At 38.3% G+C, this 25,069-nt stretch overlaps 1 protein-coding gene across 1 annotated transcript in view; it reads left to right on the top strand.

Annotated features, from left to right (window-relative positions):
* Positions 1-1,376, top strand: part of PNRC1 (proline rich nuclear receptor coactivator 1) — a 2,191-nt gene extending 815 nt beyond the window's left edge. The window contains exon 2 of the mRNA XM_085318722.1: positions 251-1,376. Coding sequence (XP_085174848.1) covers positions 251-691 — 441 coding nt within the window. The 3' untranslated portion in view covers positions 692-1,376. The remainder of the gene's footprint in view (positions 1-250) is intronic.
* Positions 1,377-25,069: the final 23,693 nt, after the last annotated feature.

The following is a 25,069-nucleotide window of genomic DNA, read 5'->3' as shown; positions in this document are numbered from 1 at the left end:
GGTGCGCTGCCCCGGGCCCGCCTTGGGGCTGGCGGCGTTGCGGGGTAGCGGCGAGGAGCTAGCGGCGGCCGTCGCGGTGGGAGCCGGCGTCGCTTTGCTGTGCCTCGAGAGGGAGGCAGGCCAAGGGCGTCCCGGGAACGCCTGTGCGAGCCCTGGCGGAGGCTCCCGGGCCCTCCTGCGCCGTAGCGCTGCCGGAGGCCCCGCTTGAGGAGGGAGGTCGTGCCTTGACGTGAGTTCTTTGTCTCCGCAGTTCTTAAAGAACAAGATGGGAAAGGCCGAGAAGGCTGCCATCCCCCACGGCCAGCCTGTTCACAGTATACATCTGTGTGAACAACCAAAGATTAACAGACAGAAGAGTAAATGTAATATGCCACTAGCAAAGATCACCTCTGCAAAAAAAATTGAGAACTTTTGGCAAGATTCCGTGTCGCCTGAAATAATTCAGAAGCAGGAGAAAAAGCCACTTAAAAACACAGAGAACTTCAGAAATGCAAAGTCCAGGAAACCCATCACYCTAACTGAAGCAAGCCAAAAAGAGAATTATGCTGGGGCAAAATTTAGTGACCCACCATCTCCTAGTGTCCTTCCAAAGCCTCCCAGCCACTGGGTGGGTGGCACTGCTGAAGCTTCTGACCAAAACAGGGAGTTGATGGCAGTCCATTTGAAAACTCTCCTAAAAGTTCAAGCATAGTTTCCAAGCTCTAGATAGTAGCCCCCCCCCCCCAAAAAAAAAAAGTCCATCCAGGAAACTTAAACATGCCTTGTTGCAACATGAATTGCAAAAGACTGTCAAGTCTTACAATCACATACAAAAACCCTTGTATTATATTTTTTATGGTTGTGTAAATAGTGTACATCATGTATTATGTGTATATTCTTGTTCATACTTCAAGAGGTACATTTTAGTTTTGTTATGAAAGGATGTATTTTGCACTGCCTGAATGGTAGATGTCTTGTATATAAAATATGGACAATTTTAAGTGTGGGCTTGATACATGAAGACTTGACTTGATTTGCACAAGGTAATGACAATTTTGAAAGGAGAGTACAGCTTTCTGATATTAAGGTTCCAGATCAAATGTGAATGGTTTATTCATGCACTACTGACAATAGTTTTACATTCTGTGGCCCAATCAAGTATAAACATGGAATTTTGATGCAAATGTGAATTTTTGCTCTCTGCTCTGGAAACAGTGTCTGGAATTCCTGGTCATCTGTTTGCTGTAAAATTAACTGGAATTTGAGCAAAATTCCAGCCCATCAACTTGAGCACTGCTGATTTCTTTAGAGGGAAAAAAAGAAAAGAGCAGAGCTTTCTGCCAAAAATATAATTGGTTATGAAAAATTTAAATAAAAACAATTTGGCCTCCCCTTAAGCATGTCTCTATGTTTTTCTTTCTATCTTTTTTCTTTCTTTTTTTTAATTGCTTGTGGCTTAATTCARATGTTTGGATGTAAATCATTTGATTGCCTTTGCTAAAGCATAACTAAGATAAATTTTTATGCCCTTCTCTTGGGCCTTAATTATCTGAAGAATTTAGAGGTTTGATAGCTCATTAATAATCCCATAGGATTGTCATAATCTGGTGGGGGGTTTTTTTTACATATATTTTTTGAGAATCCCTACTCTAGTTTCTTGAAAATGCGGATTTCAAGGAAGTTCATGAATTAAGCATTCAAATTTTTGTTGTAATGCTGTTTTCCTATTTAGTGATCATTAAGCTAGTTGATACCAAAGAACGGCGTGGGGAAAGTTMGTGTTTTTCACCAAATTTGTTTCTTTCTGAAAGCTGTCCTGGAAATCACATTCTTCTAGTCTAAAATTCTTACGGAATTGGACAGTAGATTAATAGGCTGGGGAGATAGTATGGATTTGTGGGGGGGGTTAATCATCCAGTGATTTAAAAAAATGTGTAAAGCAGAAAATACAGAAAAGCATATTTAAGTTTTTGGATCCGCAGAGGAAATGTATTYTCTGCACACTAGTATACAAGAGGACTACTGAGGAAGAAAACTGCCACCAGATTCCTAGCAGAGTTGGTTGCTTAGCATGAATGATGCTTTCAAACAGTGCTCAATAGAAGTTGAGTGGGCAACCGTCATTCCACATGCATTGCTATTCTGATGTATGCAATTACCTCATTCCACTTCTGAGAAYTGGTAGTATTACCACCCTGAAGTGAGACTGCTTAAAACCTAGTGGAGAAAAGGGAGAATTCCAGTCTTCTGTTTATCAAAAATGAGCTATAGTATACTTATGAAATTGCATTMTAATTTCATTAGAACATACGCAATTAATGGCCTAAACTAAAAGTTCATACAAAATGTTAGGTCTATCCCGAAGACCTTCAGGTTTTACTGTCTTACAAAATATACCTATTCTACTTAATGAGTAACCCTGCATGCTTGAAGTAAATGTATGGCTTCAATAGTCCATGCATAATCAGTGTATTTACATTTAAATAATCAGTGGAATTCAGCATATCCTAGCTTGTCCTCTGCAAGAATCAGCATTTTTTTTTAATTAGTAATAGAAGGTGTGAGGCAAAGAGAAATTCCAGTACAATCTTGCTAAGAATGTCTCTCTGAGCRTAGATTCCAGCTTTAATATATTTGGCATGTGCCGTATTGATCTACGGGGGGAGGGGTTGTTTTGTTCTAGTCTGCTGTCAAAGTGTCATCAGGCACAAAGGAAAGTCACAGAATCAGTAAGGTTGGAAGGGACCTCTGGAGATGCATCTAGTTCAACCTCCCTGCTCAGCAGGGTCACCTAGAGCATGTTAGACAGGGTTGCATCCAGRCGGGCCTTGAAGATCTCCAGAGAAGGAGACTCCACAAGCTCTCTGGGCAATCTGTGCCAGTGCTCCATCACTCTCACAGGCAAGAAATTCCCCCTCACGGTCAGGCGGAGCTTCCTGTGGTTCAATTTCTCTGGAAATTGTCCCATTACCTCTTGTCCTGTCACATGGGACAACTGAAAAGAGTTTCTCCCCATCCGCTTGACACCCTCGCTTCAGGTACTTGTACACGTTGATAAGATCCCCCCTCAGGCTTCTCTTCCCCAGGCTGAAGAGGCCCAGCTCTCACAGCCCTTCCTCATAGGGCAGATGCTCCAGCCCTCTGATCATCTTYGKAGCCCTCTGCTGGACTCTCCAGTAGCTCCATGTCTCTCTTGTACTGGACAGCCCAGAACCGGACACAGTGCTCGAGATGAGACCTCCCCAGGGCTGAGTAGAGGGGCAGGATCACCTCCCTCAACSTGCTGGCAACACTCTTCCTAATGCACAGAGGGTACCATTGGCCTTCTTGGCCACAAGGGCACATTGCTGGGTCATGGTCAATTTAGAATCTTAGAATCGGTAAGGTTAGAAGGGACTTCTGGAGATCATCTAGTCCAACCCCTCTTTTCTCAGCAGAGTCACTTAGAGCATGGTAGACAGAGTTACATCCAGGCGGGCCTTGAAGATCTCCAGAGAAGGAGACTCCACCAACTTGTTGTCCACCAGCACTCCCAGGTCCTTCCCTGCAGAGCTGCTCTCCAGAAGGTCAGCCCCCAGCTTGTACTGCTGCCTRGGGTTAGTTTTCCCTGGGTGCAGGACCCTGCACTTGCCCTTGTTGAAYCTCAKGAGGTTCCTCTCCACCCAGCTCTCCAGCCTGTCCAGGTCTCTCTGAATGGCAGCACAGCCCTCAGGTGTGTCAGCCACTCCTCCYAGCTTGGGATCATCAGCAAACTTGCTGAGGAGGCACTCTGTCCCCTCATCCAGGTCAYTGATGAAAAAGTTGAACAGGATGGGACSCAGTAGTGAGCCCTGGGGGACTCCACTAGCCACAGGCCTCCAACTGGACTCCGTGTCACTGATGACAACCCTCTGATCTCTGCCTTTCAGCCAGTTCTCAATCCACCTCACTGTCCATCCTCCATAGCTTTAGTCAGTGGTTAGTTTTGTCAGCTGAACTTGTGATCTTACTGAATCTTGATAACTATCTTGACAGGACCTATTTTCCGTAAGTTATGTTGCTTGGCACCAATTAAAAGACGGTAACATTTTTTTCCCAACTCATTACCTTTGTTGCTATCAGGCTTCCTTTCCTCCCCCCTCCTTGGGACTTGCATCAAATTATGTGCTCTGAGTGCTAACTCTGATCACATGTAACATACTGTACATGTTCATAAGATTCTTAAGCATTAAGTTTTGATAAGATGATGTTTTTATGAGATATCACTTGTCCCTTTAAGGAAGGAATGAGCTTTCATCAGGTAGGTATATAAAGCTTAATTTACAAATATTCTTACAGAGGGTGAGGGCAATGACCATGCCACCAAAATATAATTTATTGATGTTTTTAGGCCTTGATAAAACATCTAGAACTACATTCAATAAAGGGTTAGGCTATAGAGTCAGGCCTTCCTCTTCCTTTCTGTTACGATTAGAATCTTTCATTCTTTATTACCTGGTGACATAACTTTACCAGAAGGAATAGGTGTTCTCTTACCTAAACTTGATACATAGCTTGATATATGTGATTTGTGTTATATACGGCATGGAACTTGTGTAAATTTTATTTTTGGCATATCATCAGATTATCCAGAAATTATATGTCACATCTAGTTGTGGTCAGTCATTTTAGCAGTTTATGCAGTAGTTAAATTGATAGACCTTGTCAAAGAAGGCATGCTGTGTATGTAAGCACCAAAGAAAGTGCTGATAATTTTTCTTATCTTCTACTAGATGTGATAAACAAGGAAAAAACAACAGATGAGACAGGTACAAAATGCACTGAAGAGTGAGGTCAACTAACCAGAGATAAGAAAGAAGCAGCATACACACCCCYATTGAATTATGTGGGAAAGAAAGATGCTCTAGCAAAAATTATCTTCAGAAGTGTGTGACGTTACTGCATATTTAGGGGATTTGAATGAAGAGATGAAATGCAATTTTTTACTAGTTCTTGACTGGGACCATCTAGAGATAGACAGTAGGAACTGACAAGTCCTGTAGCTGATTTTTTCTTTGTCTAATCAATACTTACTATTCATGACCAGAAACTGCATTTCCTAGCATGACATTCTCAATGGCTAGCACAGCTTTAGATACCACAAGATGCTGTATAAGTACTAATTGCTCTCAGGTTTTCATGGTTTTGCAGATTAATTTAAAAAATGATCAGCTGCTAACAAGAAGATGATGCRTTCTTTGACAGAACAATCACATGCCATATTCTTGAAAGGGAGGGCACTACCTGGAAAAGCAGTGTGCGTTTGTGTTACTTTGGCTCACAGCTCAAAGTGAGGACTCAGCTATTCAGTGTGGTGTCCCTGAACTCGTTGGTCTAGCATGGCACAAAACACAACAACAAATGCAACTTTTAACCTCCATTTGTGATGATTTAAAGGAAAGGGAAAGAGAGTGTTGATTTTTGGTTCATGTTTTCATTTTGATTGCCTAGTTATTTTAACAGGAAGAGCTGTRTCGGGTAGATATTTAGACTACTGAGCTATCATGTAAGTTTACAGTTGATGTATGTATGTGGGTGATAGCATCCTTCTGGTTTTATAGTTGGAATAACAGGCATAAAGATGTGAACTAGCTTGTTTAAGATCACTCAGCAGGTCGTTCACAAGCCCAAGTATAGAACCCAAGTTTCTGGAGCTCCAGTCAAGTTTCATTTTTACTAGGATACATGGTTGCTATGTGATTTTTAAGTATACCTCATCCCACTGTGCAGAATGCTAAAATGGAATGAAAGTAATGTTCTGCTTTGAAATGTTTGGCATATATGTTTTTTGACAGGGCTAGTGAGATAATCAGACTAGGTTTAGGTTTTGTGTTGTAGACAATTTTATTATGTAATACATTCAGTAATTTGCATGTGAAAGATGACTGTTACATTTTCTCCACCTCTATTTTTGACCCTTTGGTACAATATATAATACATACACATCACTGTCATTCTTAGTTCATTTTCTCTTTCCTCTCCTCACAGCCAACAGTGGGAAGATTGATGATATGTCAAAACCTACTACTTGTTGGCTGCTACTCTCCACTGTTGCATGCATGTACTGCAGGCAGCAGCAAGCTTAGAGGCCTACGGGCTTGCTTGGTCAGGCGGGCAGCTTGTGCTGTGCCCTGAGCGAGGCTCTGTGCCCGCTCTGCTCTTCCACACTGGACCACATTTTGGCCAGGTTTTCTCCATCACGCTTCATCTCTTTCTGTCCATTCCCCTCTAAACAGCTTGGTTCCGCCAAATTTTGGCTTGCCCTCCTATTGTCATTGTGTGCACAGTATCCTTGTAGTTTTTGAGTTTACCTTTGCATTATGTTCAGGCTCTAACAGATCCTGGAAAACAGAGAGAGACCTAGTCTTTCCCAAGGAGATAATCATGCTACAGGGGTACAGAATGTGAAGGTTATGAGCAAGCCAGCCTCTCTATACCATCAATCACTCCTTCTCAAAACCTTGAACCTTCCCATCACCTTCCTTGACTATCTGTTTTCTTTTACTCTTCACTGCACCTGCAAGTTTCTCTTTTCTTGTATTTCCTGCCTAAACTCATTTCATAGTTTTCAATTTCCTTCACTTCCCTGCAGATGTTTACATATATAATCTATTTCCTCTAAAAATTAGTCAATCTGAGAGTGCACCACATTTATCTGCTGTATGAGAGTACATTTCTTCCAAAGGAGAATGTATTTTTTCTAAAGTACAGATTTTTTAAAGATGCAATATTTATTTTCAATTTTTTCCTATCAACATGATTTGAATTGACCTGGCAAGCACGAAGGCGAGGTTCAATAACCATAGCATGCCCTACTTGATAAGAAATGGTGCTGACTGGCAGGTCCACACAGATATCTTCTGCCAAACCCAACTTACAAAGTCAAACAAACATATTTGAAGGATTATTTTCACAAAGATCAGATGGTCTGAGAGGTCCATGTGCTATCTCAACAGAATGAGGTCATTCCAGGAAGATAAGTGCAGTTTGCAAATACTAGCTCTGAGGCACATTAATTTTGCCTTTCATCTAATTTGCCAGGCAAGGTCTTCTGTTTATCATATATACTACATGCCTGCTCTATGTGTCCAAAATTCCTCTTCTCAGCCTTCCACATATAGGATGGTGTCATTTCACATGTTCAGTAATCGTTCAGTGGTTAACTGTATGTTTCTGATCTGTTTGTGTCTTACATTATTTAAAGTAAGAGCTTTCACCCCTATTTTACAGGATCTTATGGGTCATATTCCTTTTTAAATTCATTGCTAGGTACAAGATAAGTTCAGCACCTACAAGAGCTGCCTTTTCCCAGCTACAATGGTGGAGTTAATAAGTGCCTTTCACAAAGCACCAAGTTATGTATATTAGGACAAAAGCAATAAAGTATTATACAGCTATACAGGCCACATATGAACCAAGCATACCTTTTTTCCTCACCAACATCTACAGATCCAAAACCCTGCAATGTGTGTTCACAGCTGTAGGGTGATAACTCTGGTGTTGTTTGGTATTATTTTTCACCCTTCATTTTTCAGCATCCTCTACCAATTTAATGATAAAGGACTTCTCTTGGAGGGAAAGGGTCTTTAAACTTACTTACCTGTATGGCAGTTTAGTTAATTAGTCATCCACCTTCCCATAAAGTAGATGACAAATACAATTCTGTTTGCTTTAGTATGTTTTCATATCATCTGTCATACATGAGTAAAAGCCTTTTAGTCCCCATACTTTCAGCATGACAGCTATCACAACTGACTTCCAAAGGGAAGGGTTTTGACCCTTTCAAGAGAAATCCTTATACATATACAGGGTAGGGGAGCTGGATTCATCTAAAAGCCAGATACTGGTTAGACCAAATGGTAAACCCTTCTGCTTTCCACACCTTTGGCCTTAAAGTTGATGCTTTCAGTGCCGCGTCCCTTTGTTACATTCCTCTTGACATATGCCACCTATTTCTTTTGCTTTTCCCCATCCATAATCTTAATATATCACAGATCATAGTGTTTCTTCCCTCACTGAACGGAGGGACTGTTCTCTCCTAGTGCCTTATTATTCTGCTGCTTTTCTGCCACTCAGCTATCTACATGTATTTGATTCATCAGAAATATTTTCAACATTCATTCAACTACTGTGTTGAAATTATGTTTCCTTTGCATACAAATGAAAACGAATATCCCAAAGGTTTTAGCAAAGAACCTGCAGAGGGGTTTTCTTGTTTCTGTTTTTAATTTTGTTTTTTTTTGTTTGTTTGTTTTTTCTTCTCCCCATTTTGGCCAAGGGCAGGCAGGATTCAAATTGATAATACTAGAGATCAAGTTCAACAGTTGTCACACGACTTCTTGCAGTAGGTAAATTAACTTCTATAAAGACAAAATGGCAACACTTTATCTTGTCTACAGAAGTAAATGCAACCAAATAGTTACGCCTATCAAATAGGTATGTGCACTGAACTCCTCTTTTCATGGCTTTCATTTTCACTCGTTATTTTTCAAAGGAGCAGTGACTACCATACGCTGTTTGGGATAAATACTGAAGTGTTGAAGAGCCACAGCTGCTACACAAGAATGAACAAATAACAGATGGAATAAAATTTCTACCTTTAGGAAATGTTGAGGTGAAGGAAAACGTCAGGCAAGATCTCCTGATTCAGGTGGACCTGAACCCCATCTGGATTACGTAGTTATCGCCCTCTGTAATCTCCTGAAGCACACCAAATTTATTGGCAATCTAAGCGTATTTCTAGAGAGTTCAGAGAAGCCAGCCTTTCAACAGAAACGGGCTTTCACTTCACTGTGGCAGAACTAACGCTCTTCTTACGCTCTCGATGACACGACAAAGTCCAGAGTTGAGTAACCCTGAAATGAAATAGAAACTTCTAAACAGACAGGAAAGCCTGTTTTGCTCCTTCCCTCTAGCAACTCCAAAGAGCTAAACAGTATTGATATTATAACTGATTACTTGCAACCTTCTTGTTGCACCTTTGTCTAATTTTTACTACAACCATCCTCTACATTTTAAATACAATGTGAATACAGTAGGAGGACGTGAGGGAAGGGCAAAAAATATTAAATGCAATCTTGATTTAAATGCCAGCTTAGTCACAATTTGCTTAGAATTTTGCTTATTTTTAATGTTTTTGAGATAACTATGTGGGCTAAGCCCTATGTGAGGCTGAAAGGCAGTGCTTTTTCCACTGGAGAAAAGATACAGAAGAAGGTGAAGGGGCAGAAAGCTGATACATGATGACCAAGAACAACTAAGAAAAAAGGAGGAGTTTCTTAACTCAATTGGAAACCTTTCTCCATACTGTCATCTTCAGTTACCACAAGGCCCGCTAATCTTACCTTTTAGGGTTATCTAGCAAAGCCTCCTCCCTTCCTTAATTTTTTTCTTTCTCGCCACTGTTTTACCCAGCCACTAGTAACCAGAAGCACATTCAGTTATGTTTTGGTTCATCTTCAAAGAGCATTGACATCTCCTAGACAAAGAAGTGATGAGAAAAAGAACAGAAAAAAGGAAATGAAAGAGAAATAGTTAAATAACTACACTACTACTAATTCAGAAGATGAAATGCTTCATGTGCATGTCTTATTTTAAACAAACAAGCATAGAAAAAAWTGCTGAAGTGTTCTAATGGTGGAGATATAGAAGAACACTAGCATATGCGAACGGAAAACCATGGGAGGTGTATTTAGTAAGTATACATATATAGCCTTGAGTAACTTCAAGTAAATGTCCTGATGGAAACTAGGAGTACTACCAAATGTACAGTAGGAAGTCTGGTAAGATGCGGGCATGAGTACCCTCTAGTGGCTTTCTGGCATTTCGCAGGGTTGGTCCTGAAAGGTGATAAGTCATTTCTTCTTTCATGCTCTGTAGTGCAGAGCAGCTGCCCATCATCCTTCATTAAAGATTTGCCCGGAACCCATGTTTTATTTGGCAGCTGGATGATAACATCACACAGTAATTCTTGGTGAGTGCCTAACTGCAACTTCATTTTAAGTGAGTAATATAAACAGATTAAATGAAACCTTGAATTTATCTTTCAGTAGTTAGCATGCACATGCAACCACCCTTAAAAGTTCGCTATCCAGTTTAGCTCTGCTGCTACACTGAGCAGAGGTATATTGGTAATACCTGTCTAATGCTAGTAGCTGCACTAGGGACAGGTGTTGTGAGATCCTGGTGACTCAGAAGTACTGGTGTCAAAAAAGATTTATGTTTTTATTTCTCTTTAGCTCATGCTTGACCCCCTAGAATAAGGCAATAGTTTAGACAGGAAGCCTCCCATTTCTTTTTTTAAAAAAGTGCACTTTTAGCAGATAGTATTAAGAAGTGTTATATAAAACACAAACTTATGATATATTGATTACTGTGTCCATGTTGTTTTAAAAATATAGAAAAACAGATTTTCTACTGTGATCTTATGGATTTATGAAGACATTACAGTAGCTAGTATAAAACCATACCATGTTGCTCTCTACCTTATGCTGTCTGTATTTTTATCATCAAATACATACAGTGGAATTTGCCCTAATTCAAGTGCCTTACATTTAGACATCTATATCTAACCTCAGCCTCTACCTACAGTCAGCAAACAGAAAAAAGCACCTTCATTTATGGCAACAAAATCACTATTTTCACACGTTTGGAGGAAATTATAAATAGCTGTTTCTATGTATGAATTCTCACACTCTTAATCTAGGTTGTTATCTATCATTAACAGCACTAACATAGTCACAGAAAAGAGGAGATACCAGATTATATGCCTCCTGAGAAATCTCCTCTAAGCTCTTAAAGACTGTTAGAAAATCTGGTGCTTTCAGATTTCATCTCTCCTTCAAACTTTTTATATTTATTGCAAAAAATTTACTTAATTCTGGGATTCATAAAAATGGAAAATCATAATTCTTTTCAGACCTGCTGGATTTTAGCTTTGATTATTTTGCAGCAGTAAAATTCCATAGACTAGATGACCATTAAGTGACAAACTTGTTTTTAAAAAGATCAACTGCTACATAAATGTACATAAAATATATAGACAATCTAAAAGTCATAAAGAAATCTATGACTCATTCAGCAAAAATATTTATGGAGAAAATAAAAAGTCATTTTTTAAAAATAAAACACCTTAAGTATTGAAATCAAGTTATTTTTAACAAATTGTCTAACTCTATATGAAGTTAAACTAATCAATTTGTATTCTTGGACTGTGCCCATACCATTTAAACAACACCATCTTGATCAATACATTTTAACTAAAACCCCTACATTATCACACATGAAAATTCTCCTTTACATAGAATAAAATGTAAATTATAACAGCTTTTCACAGTGTCCTTAAAATGTCCAACTTAGGAAGAATCTAATGTTCTTTTAGTCTTTCCAGTAATTATCTTACTTGTCAAAACTGTGAAGTTAAATTTCAGATCCACTATTGGGACAAATCCTTTCCCAATGTGTAGAACATTATCTTGTAACACAATCCAATTTCAAAATACAGTTATAATAAAATCAAGATTTTTACTATGAAATTCAAAGACTTTAGATGACACAGGCTTTTCCCCTTCTCTCCTCTAAAATTACTTATACATATGTGAAAGTTGCCTATTTGGACAAAAACAAGTTTTAATGTAACAAAACTGTATATAAACACACTTTCTACATAGATAAAAAAGGGTTCTAGTTTTGCAGGAACCTACAGTTTAGCCTTTTCTCTGTTCTTGATGCACCTAACTTGCTGGAATGCTGGACTGCTTCAATGTCATAGGCAGCTGAACATCACCTTGAGACAGAACAACAGAAACTGAAGTCCTCCTTGTACTCTACTTTCTCACAAGATCAAACTCATTTAATAATTTCTTGTAGCATCACTGTCAGCAGGATCTGACCAACGTTTCTCATGCTAGTGGAAAAATTTCAGTGCAAGGCCAAATTTAGAGTTCTGAGAAGAGGATATCCTCTTCAAAAGAAATACCAAACCTCAGTGAGATTCTTCATGGTGTTCATTTCAAGACAGCAAATACCTAACTTATATTCATAAGGTTATTCAGCCTTGAACAACTTTGTTATGTATTTGTTCTGTACTCCTGAGAATGTAAACATTTGAAATAAATGAACTCAGGCATCAGTCATGCTGGTCAATGATGGAAACTCTGAGATCTAGAGCATAAGAGAGAATTTGGGTGTTGTAATGTGTCCTTATATTGTGCTTTAGTTTGAACGTCAGTTTATCTCTGGGAAAATTTGGATGGAGATCTCACCATTAAAATAGAATGCTTTGATGGATCTTAATTTTATTCCTGAACAAGAAGACCTTTGTTGTGAGCTTGATTCTGCTTTTTTTCACATATCTTGATCTTTTCTTTAATGTCTTAGACTGTGAACTTGTCTTTGATCAGCTTTTTAAGGTAAAACATCCTTGAAGTGATCTGGAATGGGACTTAGACTGGCTATAAAAATGTCATCTTTATCATGACCTGCAAAACAGCTACAATATTATTGCAGCACTTCTTCAATAAAACAACAGTATTTGCTATTATAGAAATTACATCTTAGACAGCATCCTTGAGCTATTTTCTGCATTCTCTAAACTGCTCATATTTATTGCTTTCAATTTTGAAATCTATTGCAAATTTTAAAATAGCTTGGTCTCATAACAGTTTTAGAACACACCACCATTTCTCATACTGAAGAATAGTTTCTTTGCATTCAGACTCTGGGATCTGATAGCTCTGGATTTGTGCTTCTAAATTAGTCCCATGAGGAATAAAAAAAAATCTTGTGAGTAGGTGCTATTATCAGCTAAATAAATATAAGAAAACATTTATGAGATTATATTACTGATACAATCTCCCCAGAATAAATTAGATTCTGCTGCATTTTTGTGAATCTAGACCTTTGTTCTCAGTTGAATCATAGGAGTTCTTTAATGTCTTGTATTGAAGCTGAATATTCTGTATGAGCACAGAATAAAAGCAAAGGAGACATGAAATAAATGCAAATCTAAGGCCATCTTAGCTCTGAAACTGAATAAAGCCTCATTAATGATTTAATCCCTTATACTACTGAATGAGATGAAATGCATTTTAGGGAACCGAGCTTGCAGAGCCTATTAGAAAAGATACCATCTTACTCTGGGAAATATTTTAAAGATACCTAAATGAGGGATTCATACAAAAACCAGATTAGCATCATTACAACCAGATTTAAAGCCCATAAAAAAGGGATTCCTCCAGCAGTGGAAAATGTATCAGTACCTACTAATATCTACCTAGAGAATGCAAATCTAGCATAGATTTACACTGTCCAGTGTGGGGAGAATGAACTTTCAGAAATGATGTTGCTTGAGCCCTGTTTTAAGAGCTCTTCCAAGACTGGATAGGCTTTATCTCAGGAAGGTAACTCTTCACACCATGGTTTGTTTTGAGCTATCATTTTTAGAGTTCTTTACATGGAATTAGATAGGTCATGCTGATGTGGACAAGAGTCCCTCTGTATCTTTGAGCAAGATGCATCTGAAGCAGCAGAAGGTGAAGCAGTTGTTCTTTGCATAGTTACAGAGAAGCTGTAGACAAATACTATTTGGACAATGTTATTAATTCTTAGTCTTAACTGTTCTTATTATATTCTCCATATGATGTACCATTGAAAGAGAAAAAAAATACATGTTTTTTTTCTCTTTTCTTTTCTAGTTAGAATTCTTCTGGAGACCTCCAAGTTTCTTTTTATTCTTCCTCTTGTCCTAAACATGGTTGAAAGAAGCTCTGGAAGCTCCTATGTTTCTTGGGTTGTTAACCAGTCTTGATTTTAATGGAGTACAAAAGAGTCAGTGGTAATGGCAATGCAGAAGCAGAACATCAGAGGGCCAGAGAGGCAATGCTGAGTAAAATGTGTTCTGCTAAGTGTTGGAATATTTTCTGAGGCAGGGAAGAGGGAGCAGGAAATAGGGGCACTAATTTCTGGCTGAATATCAAGAGGTGACTTGGACAGTGCTGATTTTTTTAGGTTTCTTTGCAGAAGACCATGCTGTATAGTGACTTTGTTATCTCTGAAAGTAGGCAGCTGAAGACTGCTCACCTACGGTAAGAATTTTCTGCCTTTGCTCATCTGTGAAGAAAATGCATCACAAACTGAAGTGGGATACAATGTAAATCTCAAAGATATTTGCGTGGTCATTTAWCTCATGAATTAGAGTCAATCAAGATGTGTACCCCTGCAGGATGTGAGCCATAACATAATGCTGAAGATAACTGGGTGAATACCCTGACGATCTTGTATAATTAATGTAATAAACTGGAAAGAAAGGGAAAAAAAGAAAAGCATTAACTGTCCTGGGGGCATGATTTCAGCAGAGCTGTGTGCACTCTGCAGCAACAGTGCAGGAATTGAGATGGCTGCAGGTGGGGAGTGGCAGGAGTGGCTCTATACAGACAGCAGCGGAAACATCCTTCTAGCCAAAGAGCTAGATATAGTTCTTTTATGGAGTCTCACAATCGGATACCAGAGGTACCAAATGCCTAAAGTCTGAATACAAAAAAAACTCAAAGTTGCCTCTTCCAAGAGTATCTAAAATTTCCCAACAGAGTCTCATTTTATTTTACGCTTTACATGCTCTATATGGTTATATGCTGAAATTTAGGCAGCTTAGGAAAAATGTGACTCAGCTAAAATACCTGTGGTGGTAAACAATTCTCAACATCATCAGTCTCTGCAAGGATGACTACCTAAATCAATGGCTATTGGTGCAGCCCTTCACTGCTCATCCCATTCTGTTCTTACGCATTTTTAATTATGTACTAAATCACTTCAAAGTATAGCAAGTTTAACATTTGATTAGAATAACATACGTTACAGTCTCTAACAAGTGATCGCTCAGAAAGTTCATATCCTAATTGACTCTGGCATCTACGACACTCAAAGCTGTTTGTTTAGTTAATGAAGCAGGACAGTAGATCTATTACTACATCTAAATGATCATATGAGTAAATATATCCTGCCATTCACAGATCTGAGACCACAACTAAAATATGTAATTTAAAACTTTATTCGACATATGTTCAGTCCTCAAATGGCACATGATATTGAGAAAAAAAGTCTCACTGAATATATTATTTTAAAATAATCATAAATCATAAAAAATTAACCTGAAATGTAATTCTTTCATGTATGAAAAAAAAAGTGGCAATTAATACTGGTTTTGTGCCAAACCAAAAAATTTGAGCCTATCTTTTTTCACTGTCTGCCTCCTTCCCATCACGTGCCTCTCACACTGGGAGCTCCACTACATGTCCAGGTCTGTCTCCTAATCTCCTGAACCAAGCGCTACCACATCCGCGCACCTATCTGCCTCAATCCTCCAGCTGACAAGCTGTAACTGTCTCTATGCAAGCACTACCCCCCTGCCCCCCCGAATCAAGCCTGTCTCCACTCACAGGTAGCACACAGGTAGCAGCTCCTATCTGCATGTAGGTGTTACTCAACCAGTGAATAAGGACACCCATCCAAGCAAGTGCTAGTATAGGTGCAATTAAGAAAATGGCTCATCTACACCGCATTTGGAAATCTCCTAAATGAAGGCAGATATTTTTACAAAAAAATGCATATTTTTTGCCAAGGAATTGGGGATTGTGGGAATCACTTTAAAAATGTACCTACATCATAACACTGTTTTTCTGAATCTGTCTGAAGAAAAATTTGTTCAACTTTTATCTGTCTAAGCTTAATGGGGGTCTGGATCGCCTCTCCAGACAGTGAGACATCTGGAATACCCAAGAAAGGGTATTCAAAGGCACTTCTGAAAGAAAGTGCAAAAACCACACAGCACACCTATTTGATCTCAGAAAACATCATCGTAAAGCCTAAGACCTTTCACAAATGCTTATTTTTTTCTGCTAGTGAGCAGGCTTACTGATGTGACAATTCATAGTAACAAAATTAAGCACATATTGAACATGTCTGCACACTCAGGACCTTACTAAAGATCCATGTGTGCATGTTAACCATGGAGTTATGACTAATTTCTTCATAAACTGTATGTGCACCTTCATCATTTTCATTGCCATAAAGAAGGAACTATAGTTTGGATCCCACAAGGGGTATGAAGGAGATGAACATCATTGGCAATAACTGTATGGACCTGTAAGACCTGCCCTGTAAGAAGGGTGAGCTTTTCCTCCACCATCACCTCAAAGTGGTATACACTCACATGCACAACACAAAAAAGGACCATCCGTGCGACACATCAAGGCAGAAGGAAACATGTCAGGTGTTGCAGGCTCACTGCCACATGTATTTGTGAACTCTTCACAATTTCTACTCCTCTGTGGCCAGGGAGAGGGCAGCAGCACTGCCACATGAGAGAGCCATGAGGATTCATGGCCTGCCTGATGGGAAAGCCCATACACCGTGTAGCACAGCAGCAGTGCTGCTGCGGCTCCCCAGCATAGTAGCTGATGGTCAGATGTCTGTAGAAAGAGAAGAAGACAGAGAGTTAATAGCCACTTAGGAAATGAGCCATAAATTTTGAGGAAGTCTACTTAAGATCTATGAGTTACTCTAAGAAGATTTATTTTCCATTAATATTGGCATAGGTGCAAGGCCTCCTCCTTCGAGGCAGGCATGTAGCTCCAAGATGGGACAGCTGAAATGTTTTTGTGGATACTGAATACCCCAGCTATGAGAAGAGCTGTGTGTCTATTAGTTGGTCTTCATCCACACATGGAATGTTTGCAGGTTCAGATATCGCTTTGGATACTCAAGAAAAATCATGTTGCTCAGGCTTTCCATAATTTAGTCTAATGCAAATAGTAGTTCCAAATACCTAATAATAGGTATAGGATAATTCAAGTGGAAAGGCACATCAGGAGGTCTCCAGGCCAACYTCCTGCTCTCAACAGGGTCAGCTATTGGGTCAAACCAGGTAACTTCAGACTAAATCTGATTTTCTAATATGGATCGTGGAAAGGAGTTGGATGACTGAGTTCCTTTAACCTCTTCCTGTCATATGTTTCTCCCTGACAGATTTTTAAAATTTTCCCATACTCTTAMTGGTTTGTAAAAGGTTTTCAGACCYTTGTTTCATTCCTAACATTGTTTAAGAATGAGTAGGAAGGATTAAAGTTCATGATGGATCTTGTGTAAAGTGTTTTAATTGTCATCTAAATACAAATGGGTATTTAGGCTATAGTCCCTTCAGGRTGTTCGTTCCAGTGTGGAAGAAAGCAAATCTTTATAATACAAGCAGCCAAGTATACATACCGTAGTCATAACTGAATGCCAAATAAATCTGGCTAGGGCAAGGGAACCTTGTTTATATCTGTCTGTATAGATTTGAACTGCAAAAGCTTGAACAGATGAGAGAAATTAAATGATCCATACTGGATAATTAATTTCTTATATTGTTCTTACAAACAGGACACTCAGCAGGCTTAAGATAACTTGTTCCATTTGCGAGGTGTCATATAGCAGCTTTGCATTAGCTGTCCATCAAATCAAGCAAATACCTGCTATCCCTGTGAATTTCACAGCCATGTTACTCAACAAGCAGAATGCAGCAAAGTACTGAGGTACTTGTACATTCTAGTTCACAGTTTTAAATTTTGTCAAAGTTTAACTTTGCTTTATACATACAGAAATCTGTAAGGATTAGTATGCACTTTGTTTAAGGARAGCTCTGGGAAAGGTCAGATACTATATTTAAAATAGGTGGAATTTACAAAGACTGTTGGTATGAGGGGAGAGTGAGGACTATATTGATATTATAATTGATATTATAAGAATAATATAATTGGTACTATAATATATATTATAATATAATTTATATTAATATAATCAAAATTCCTATAATTTATATTATAGGAATAAACAAATTTAGAGATTAACTCATTAAAATTACYAGTACTAATAGATGCTATGTACTCTAAAGCAACTGTAAGAGGTGAATGGAAAAATCTGACATTTTTATATGTATGTTTGTGAAAGTACTGGATATTTTTTTTTCCTCAGAGAATGAAATACTTCACTTCTTGTTAAGGGTCTGTTAAAAGTAAAAAGTCAAGTACCAGCTTGACTCCAGAAAAGACATTGGTAGGGTTGGAAAATTTAACTTTGCTGTCTTGAGTCACTCAGACCTTGGACTTCCCACCAACCTGCAAAGTAATCATGGTAGAGAGTCTTATGATACAGGCACCTGCTGCTAGGAMCTGATATTAATATTAGCAGCACATACTGCATAGACGAGAGGACAGCCAAACACATACTAATGATGTTCCTGCTGCCAGTCGGCTGGCAACAGAGATATTCCATTGTCAGTGCCTGAGCTCTGCAGTCGTCTCAGCTTCCCTGTACAGGCAGTCAGTGCCCCTCTTTTTCCTGCCAAACTAGGTCACTCTATGCCATCTGTTGACACAAGAGCTGTAGAGTACTCTAGATTCCCTATGGTATCCTGCAGTTTATATATATATATATATATATATAAAAATTGTGTGTGTGTGTGTGTGTGTGTATAATACATACATATTTCATTCCTTTTTGCCCTATCTAGCTATTGTATGTATTCAAACCACTAATTGGCAGGGTTTGTTTGGATAATGATTTTAGGAACTGAGTGCATAAAGCTATACACTGTAGGGTGAGTACAATTCAGTGGGGAGGGAATGCAACACAAAAGGCCTGACTTTTCTGTTTACAGTGTGTCCTGGGCACATCAGTGATGTACTCTATCCTTCTACTTTCCTCTTCTCCAACAGCCCTGGCCAAGGCTAAGGGAAGTAATCAATGCCAGATGGCTATATAGTGGGTTTTGTCAGGCTTCAGATAAAATTGCTTCTCTCGTTACCTGATGGTGTGTGTGTGAAATAAGGAATGTTTCATATTGAATGTTGTGTCTCTAGCTTCCTTTCACAGTACCCTCAGCTCCCTCCCATGGGTCTGTTCAGTATGGATTACCCCTACACTGCAAGGATGATTTCTTTTTAATAGTACTCTTGATTTGAAGTTATCCATAAATAGATTTCTAGAAAAGCTCCTCTCTGTATGGGTGGATAGGGGACACATCACTGACACCACACACAAGTCCTAACAAGTACCTTGGGAACAACTCTGCTGTGTGATAATATAAGCAGGATGATAAGGTGTGTGAATGTGGGAGGGGGTGTCACATGCATGTAATACAAAGCATACATAAAATATACTACAGAGCATGTGAATACCTGTTGGTGTATAAACATTGTGCATGAGAATGTGGGAAAGGAACATTTTAATTACAGGAACTGGGTTCTGGCCATCTTGCTACTAACTATTTGCTGCTGTGTAATGCATACATATCTTCCACCTGTTAATGTTGAGCCATCGCTGTCTCCTGTTTTATGACAAGATTAGGGACAGTAAAGGGAGAATCAGACCTGTATAAAATGTAAATGCACAAGCTAGATCTGAGATTTTTAATAAACTGTGGCAAGGTAATAAGGTTACGCTGTACGTGAAGAAATTGCAACTCAGTCTCTAGGATGTGTTTAAAAACAAAAGAAATAGGTTAAGGGTAGGAAATAATTAACAGGCTAGAGTAACTACASGTCATGCTCTCTTGGACTAGAAACAACTAGAACACATTATCTAAATTTACCAGATGTCATTAGGCAATGCATGACTTCATCTAGAAACCATCCGCACCATTAGCTGAAACCGATATGGATTGGCCTAGCTATTTCAGTAATACAATTGGATCACAACTGCTTGCAGTTTTCCATAGTCTTTCATGGATTTCTGGATATACTGGATGTAATAGTTTCCTTAGATTTTAAAAATATACATACTTGTTTCATCTCACAAACCAACGTAATGACTGCACATGTTCAAATAACACTAAAATTCTTCCAAAGGTTATACATGTGTGTGCTACACTGACCTGAAAAAATCAAACTGCACTCTCACAAGTTATTCATATACACAAGGACAGCTATGGCCGTGTTCATAGTAATGGAAACCAGGAATATGATTTTCTTAATAATCCTGCAGATAGGTATATTTTCCCCATGTTATTAGTATGGTTATTTTTTCCAGAAAAACAATACAAAAAAGTCTACAGGATTTACTGTATCTGTAAACTACTACTTCTCTGCAGTAAGCCCAGGAGTGTACACACTGTGCAGAAATGTATTCTGTAAGTGCTTATTTAAGCTTGTGAGATCATGTAAATTAAGTAAACACTAARAAAGTGTTGTGTGTTGTAATGGCAAAAGTGTTATTTGGCTTTCTATATTTCCACTGTGAATAGATGAAGTTTGGTTATGCAAATATTTATTTTTAAATGAGTAATTTAACCAAATAATCTTTATTAATGAACACTCATTAAGCTTGTTGTATATGTATTTGCATGATTAGTAGCAAATCTGCTCAGTAATAAGAGCAAAAATAATGACTCTATTTTCATGTAATCTCCCAAGATACTATGGAAAATGTCAAGCCTTAACACAAGTATTTTTATGATGATACAGTTTATCATACCTCAGGTTTAAAAAACTAACAAGAAAGCTTTGGGGGTAAAAGGGATTTGCAATTAGACAAAATAAGCCACTGGTTTCCTGTTTCAATAACCGCTTAGTACCACTAAATCCAYTATCACTTAATAGTAATACTGTGATGCCTAAAAGAAATAATCAAATTTCTGTGAATTGTATCATATTTTAATGTATCATATCATAATTTTGCTGTTTATCTGCAAAACAATATACTAATATGGAGATAAACTAGAGGCTTTCACATAAAATKTTGATAATCCCTGAGATAAAAATCTCCATTTGTATTTAAACTGAAATTAAAAATAGAAGATTGTACGTTGAACATTTTGATAGATCAATCATTTTCTCTTTTTTAAACCCATAAATAGATACTTTTCATGAGCAAAATAGCTGTAATACTTCCAATAGTCAATGGATTAAAAATAAAAATCTGTAAGAGCTGCAAAATAATTTTTCCCTTTTCAAAGGACTAGAAGTGCTGGCTCCTGTTAGAGTCAATAGCAGAATTAGACTTAATTTCCAATAGAAAAGGACCTTGTTGTAAATAACTAGTGGCATACATACATTAATAAAGGTGTATTTTAATATCAACAAAGATCAGACCTTTCTTCACTACTTTGAAAAGTTCAGCACAGTCTAGATTTCATTTTTCACTTATCTTTGCATTGTCACAAATATTAAAAAATATGATTATCCACCCTTAAAATTCACAGAGGAGAAGAAAGAAGAGCAATTAAATGTGTGGTGATGTGTTTAACCATATTTTATTTTCTTTTTAGCTGTATAGAGATTTAAGAGGGAAAATACTTAGTCTCCTGGAGACTGAATTAACAGTCTCTTTTACAGGAAGTGTGAGGAAGTTAATGAAGAAGTGGAAATGCCTGTAATTTTTGACCATTTTGGCCACCATCAGTCTGTTTTCTGTGTGATAGCCCACTGTGTTGTCCACAACACAAATAAATCGCTGAGTAGGCAGGTGAATTTACAACAGGAAAGCCAGCAGCAACTGTTCATGTGCAAGCTCTTATCCTTCTTTAGGGTGAAGTAGTTTGTTTCTCAGACTGTAGTTCATGTTAGAAAGGATTTGGCAGCAATACATACCCAAGCCATTTGGATCTTATGATCACTTGTTCCTTCACCTCTGGACTATTTGCGTTTATAGAACAACTAATGACTCATGTTACAAAATAAATCACTGGATTTATCTGGTTTTAAAAAGCAAAATCTGCCTTTTGCAGGTTGAAATAAACTAGGTATTTAAGAAGTAATCAAATAACAAAGCTTCTAATAWAACAAATAAAGGAGCATAGAGTCAGTAATGGAACTGTTTTAGTATCAAATACATACACATATACATGGATCAGGCTGTTTTGTTCACAAACCTTTTGAAGTTTTGACAATATGAGCATAATGCTGCTACTACAGACAGGAAAGAAATGTAACACATGACCTATAGAATAATGTGAAATACCTGACCACATTACAGATTAAAATAAATATGTAAATTTAATAATGAAGAAATAAAACGGTATGTTTGATGTAGGATTTTTAATTGGAGCAGAAGGAGGGGTTCAAGGTGATTTTGTCCAAGGTAGGATCTCTGACATTTGCCATTTTTCTTGCTTTTACAAAGCTAAAGAAGTTTGAGTATAGAAGAGGGAATAAGCAATCAGTAAGTTTTGCATGATAAAAGTATTGGATTTCAGTAATACCAGAGATTTAATTCTCTCCTTGTTCACATTCTGCTGTGCAAACTTTGTAGAGCCCCAAATACTTGGTAAGTTTTGCGTAACTTTTCAGAGAGRAAAAACAAGGAAAGAAATATGAGTCTATCTAGCCCTGTCTGTTAAACAGCTGCCTGCCCAAATTGGCAATATTTAACTCAGCCAATTCGTGAACTGTTCTTGAAGTTTACTGATGTTTCTTGTTAAAAAAATCACACTCCAGACAGAAAAGAAAAATTGCAAAAATACAGAATACAGAATACAATTAACTATTGTCTGCACTCTTGCTGCTTTGCGAGTGCAAACGAAAATTTGCACCAGATACAAAAGCACTGTTTTGTTAATCCAGTCTAAAGCTCTTAAAGCTTATACCTGGGTCTTTGTGGTTAATGGTGCATGAAAGTGAGTGTTTTAGAAATAACTGTGTTGGTTTAAAATATTACTGCCCAGAGGTACAAACCAAACAGCAGAGTTATYAGAATGAAATTACAGATATTTCTAAGCTGCTTCTGGGTAAAGTCCAGTGATTTAAAGCACAAAATGCCAGTCAGGGCTAGCTTAAGGTAAGCTGTTGGACTTGGCACTGAAACAGCTCAGAGACATTTGTGTTTTTCTGTCTGCCACCAGAACTAGGGCAGATATCTTTGGCAGTTACAAACAACTGGGAACAGTAACATCTTAAATAGCCAAAGCTGTGTTCTAAATGAATGTATCTGGGCTCTAAGCATGGCTTTTAATTTGTCTTTTTGCATACAGGTTCACAGTCTTTGGATAAAGRCTGAGATCTTAACTGTTGAGTCAAAGAGAGACTGAGTTCAGCCAGATCTGGATTTCAACCTAAATGCCTAATGTTGCTAATGTGGGATATGGTAAACTTGATCATCAAGTTTTTTATGGCCACAACAGATGTTTCTTCTTTTAGACCAATGAAAGCCTACTGAACCTCATCCACCCTCTAAAACAAAAATACAAGCATTTGTTTACAGCTTGATTCCAGGAATATGAATTGAACTAGCAGCTGCAAAGTTTGTTCTTGCTTAATTACAAATACCTGCACAATTACTTGCTTTTCCAAAAGAACCATGATGATATCTAGACTGTATTTCCCCTGTATATTAATAGTATATTTAAAAGTCTAATACTCCATTATAATGTGTTTAGCTCAATAGAAATCTCAGCATAGTATTTTAACCTTGTTTTTTAAAAAATATATCAATATATTTTTGTTTCTTATGCCTGGTAGACCACAACAATGTTTTACATTTATATATTWTGCATTTTTTAGATTTATTATTTAGACAGAGTATAAAAGAACATTCTTACAATCATAAGCCAAGGCACAATGTGTAGAAACTCCTGCTGATGCCACTTAGCAAATACATTCAATATGTTTAAACATGCCTAAAACACTGACAGGCTGGTGCAAGCCTGCTAGACACAGATAAAATAGGAGAAAAACCTAATACTATACAAACTGTGAACTGAATTTTTCTAATAGAAAGGGRCAAAAAATTTATTGCTTGACTTGATAAGTACATCACACCTCTAGTACTGTAAATATCTAACAGTTTTTCCACATAAAAAATTAACACATGCTGAGGAAGAATGAGAATAGGGAAGAAAAGGCCTTGTATAAAACAAATAAAAGCCTCATTTAAAATAATTTCCATTCAGTCAAGCTTGTGAGCTCAAAATGTTTCACAATAAAAAAATTTTGCTGCAGATTTAAGGTGCAGGCATTAGCCCATATATATTGCAGATGGGTAAAAATAATTTACACCTTTTCAGCTGTCTTTCCTAAATTGATCTGATTTTAAGAGTTATATTAGTCAGGTGGATTGAGAACTGGCTGARTGGCAGAGCTTGGAGGGTTGTCATCAGCAGTGCAGAGTCTAGCTGGAGGCCTGTAGCTAGTGAAGTTCCACTCAGGTCAGTAYGGGGGCCAGTCTTGTTCAACTTCTTTATCAATGACACGGATAAAGGGAAGAGTGCCTCCTSAACAAGTCTGCTGATGATACCAAACTGGGAGRAGTGGTAGATAYRCCTGAGGGCTGTGCTGCCATTCAGAGAGACCTGGCCAGGCTGGAGAGCTGGGCAGAGAGGAACCTCATGAAGTTCAACAAGGGCAAGTGCAGAGTCCTGCACCTGGGGAGAAATAACCCTAGGCACCAGTACAGGCTGGGGGCTGACCTGCTGGAAAGCAGCTCTGCAGAGGACCTGGGAGTCCTGGTGGATCAAAAGTTGACCATGATCCAGCAATGTGCCCTTGGGACTAAGAAGGCCAACCTGGGGTGCATTAGGAAGAGCATTGCCAGCAGGTTGAGGGAGGTGATCCTGCCCCTCTATTCAGCCCTAGTGAGGCCACATCTGGAGAGCTCTGTYCAATTCTGGGTTCCCCAGTACAAGAGAGACATGGAACTACTGGACAGAGTCCAGCAAAGGGCTACTAGATGATGAAACATCTGCAGCATCTCTCATATGAAGAAATCCTGAGAGAGCTGGGACYGTTCAGCCTRGAGAAGGMTGRGGGGGGGGTCTTATCAATGTGTATAAGTATCTGAAGGGAGGATGTTGAGTGGATGGAGCCAGACTCTTTTCAGTGGTGCTGAGTGATAGGACGAGAAGCAATGGCAACAAACTGAAACACAGGCAGTTCTGTCTGACGTGAGGAAAATTTTYTTTACTGTGAGGGTAACAGAGCCCTGGAACAGATTGCCTAGAGAGGTTGTGGATTCTCTTTCCTTGGAGATATTCAAAAGCCATCTTGGACACAATCCTGTCCAACATGCTCTAGGTGAGCCTACTTGAGCAGGGGAGGTGGCCTAGATG

The sequence above is a fragment of the Rhea americana genome, unplaced genomic scaffold (assembly GCF_003343005.1).
Source record: "Rhea americana isolate MKP2758 unplaced genomic scaffold, rheAme1 scaffold_55, whole genome shotgun sequence".
Taxonomy (NCBI): Eukaryota; Metazoa; Chordata; class Aves; order Rheiformes; family Rheidae; genus Rhea; species Rhea americana.
Note: the sequence above shows the minus strand (reverse complement) of the source record. Positions and strands in the feature narration are given on the sequence as shown.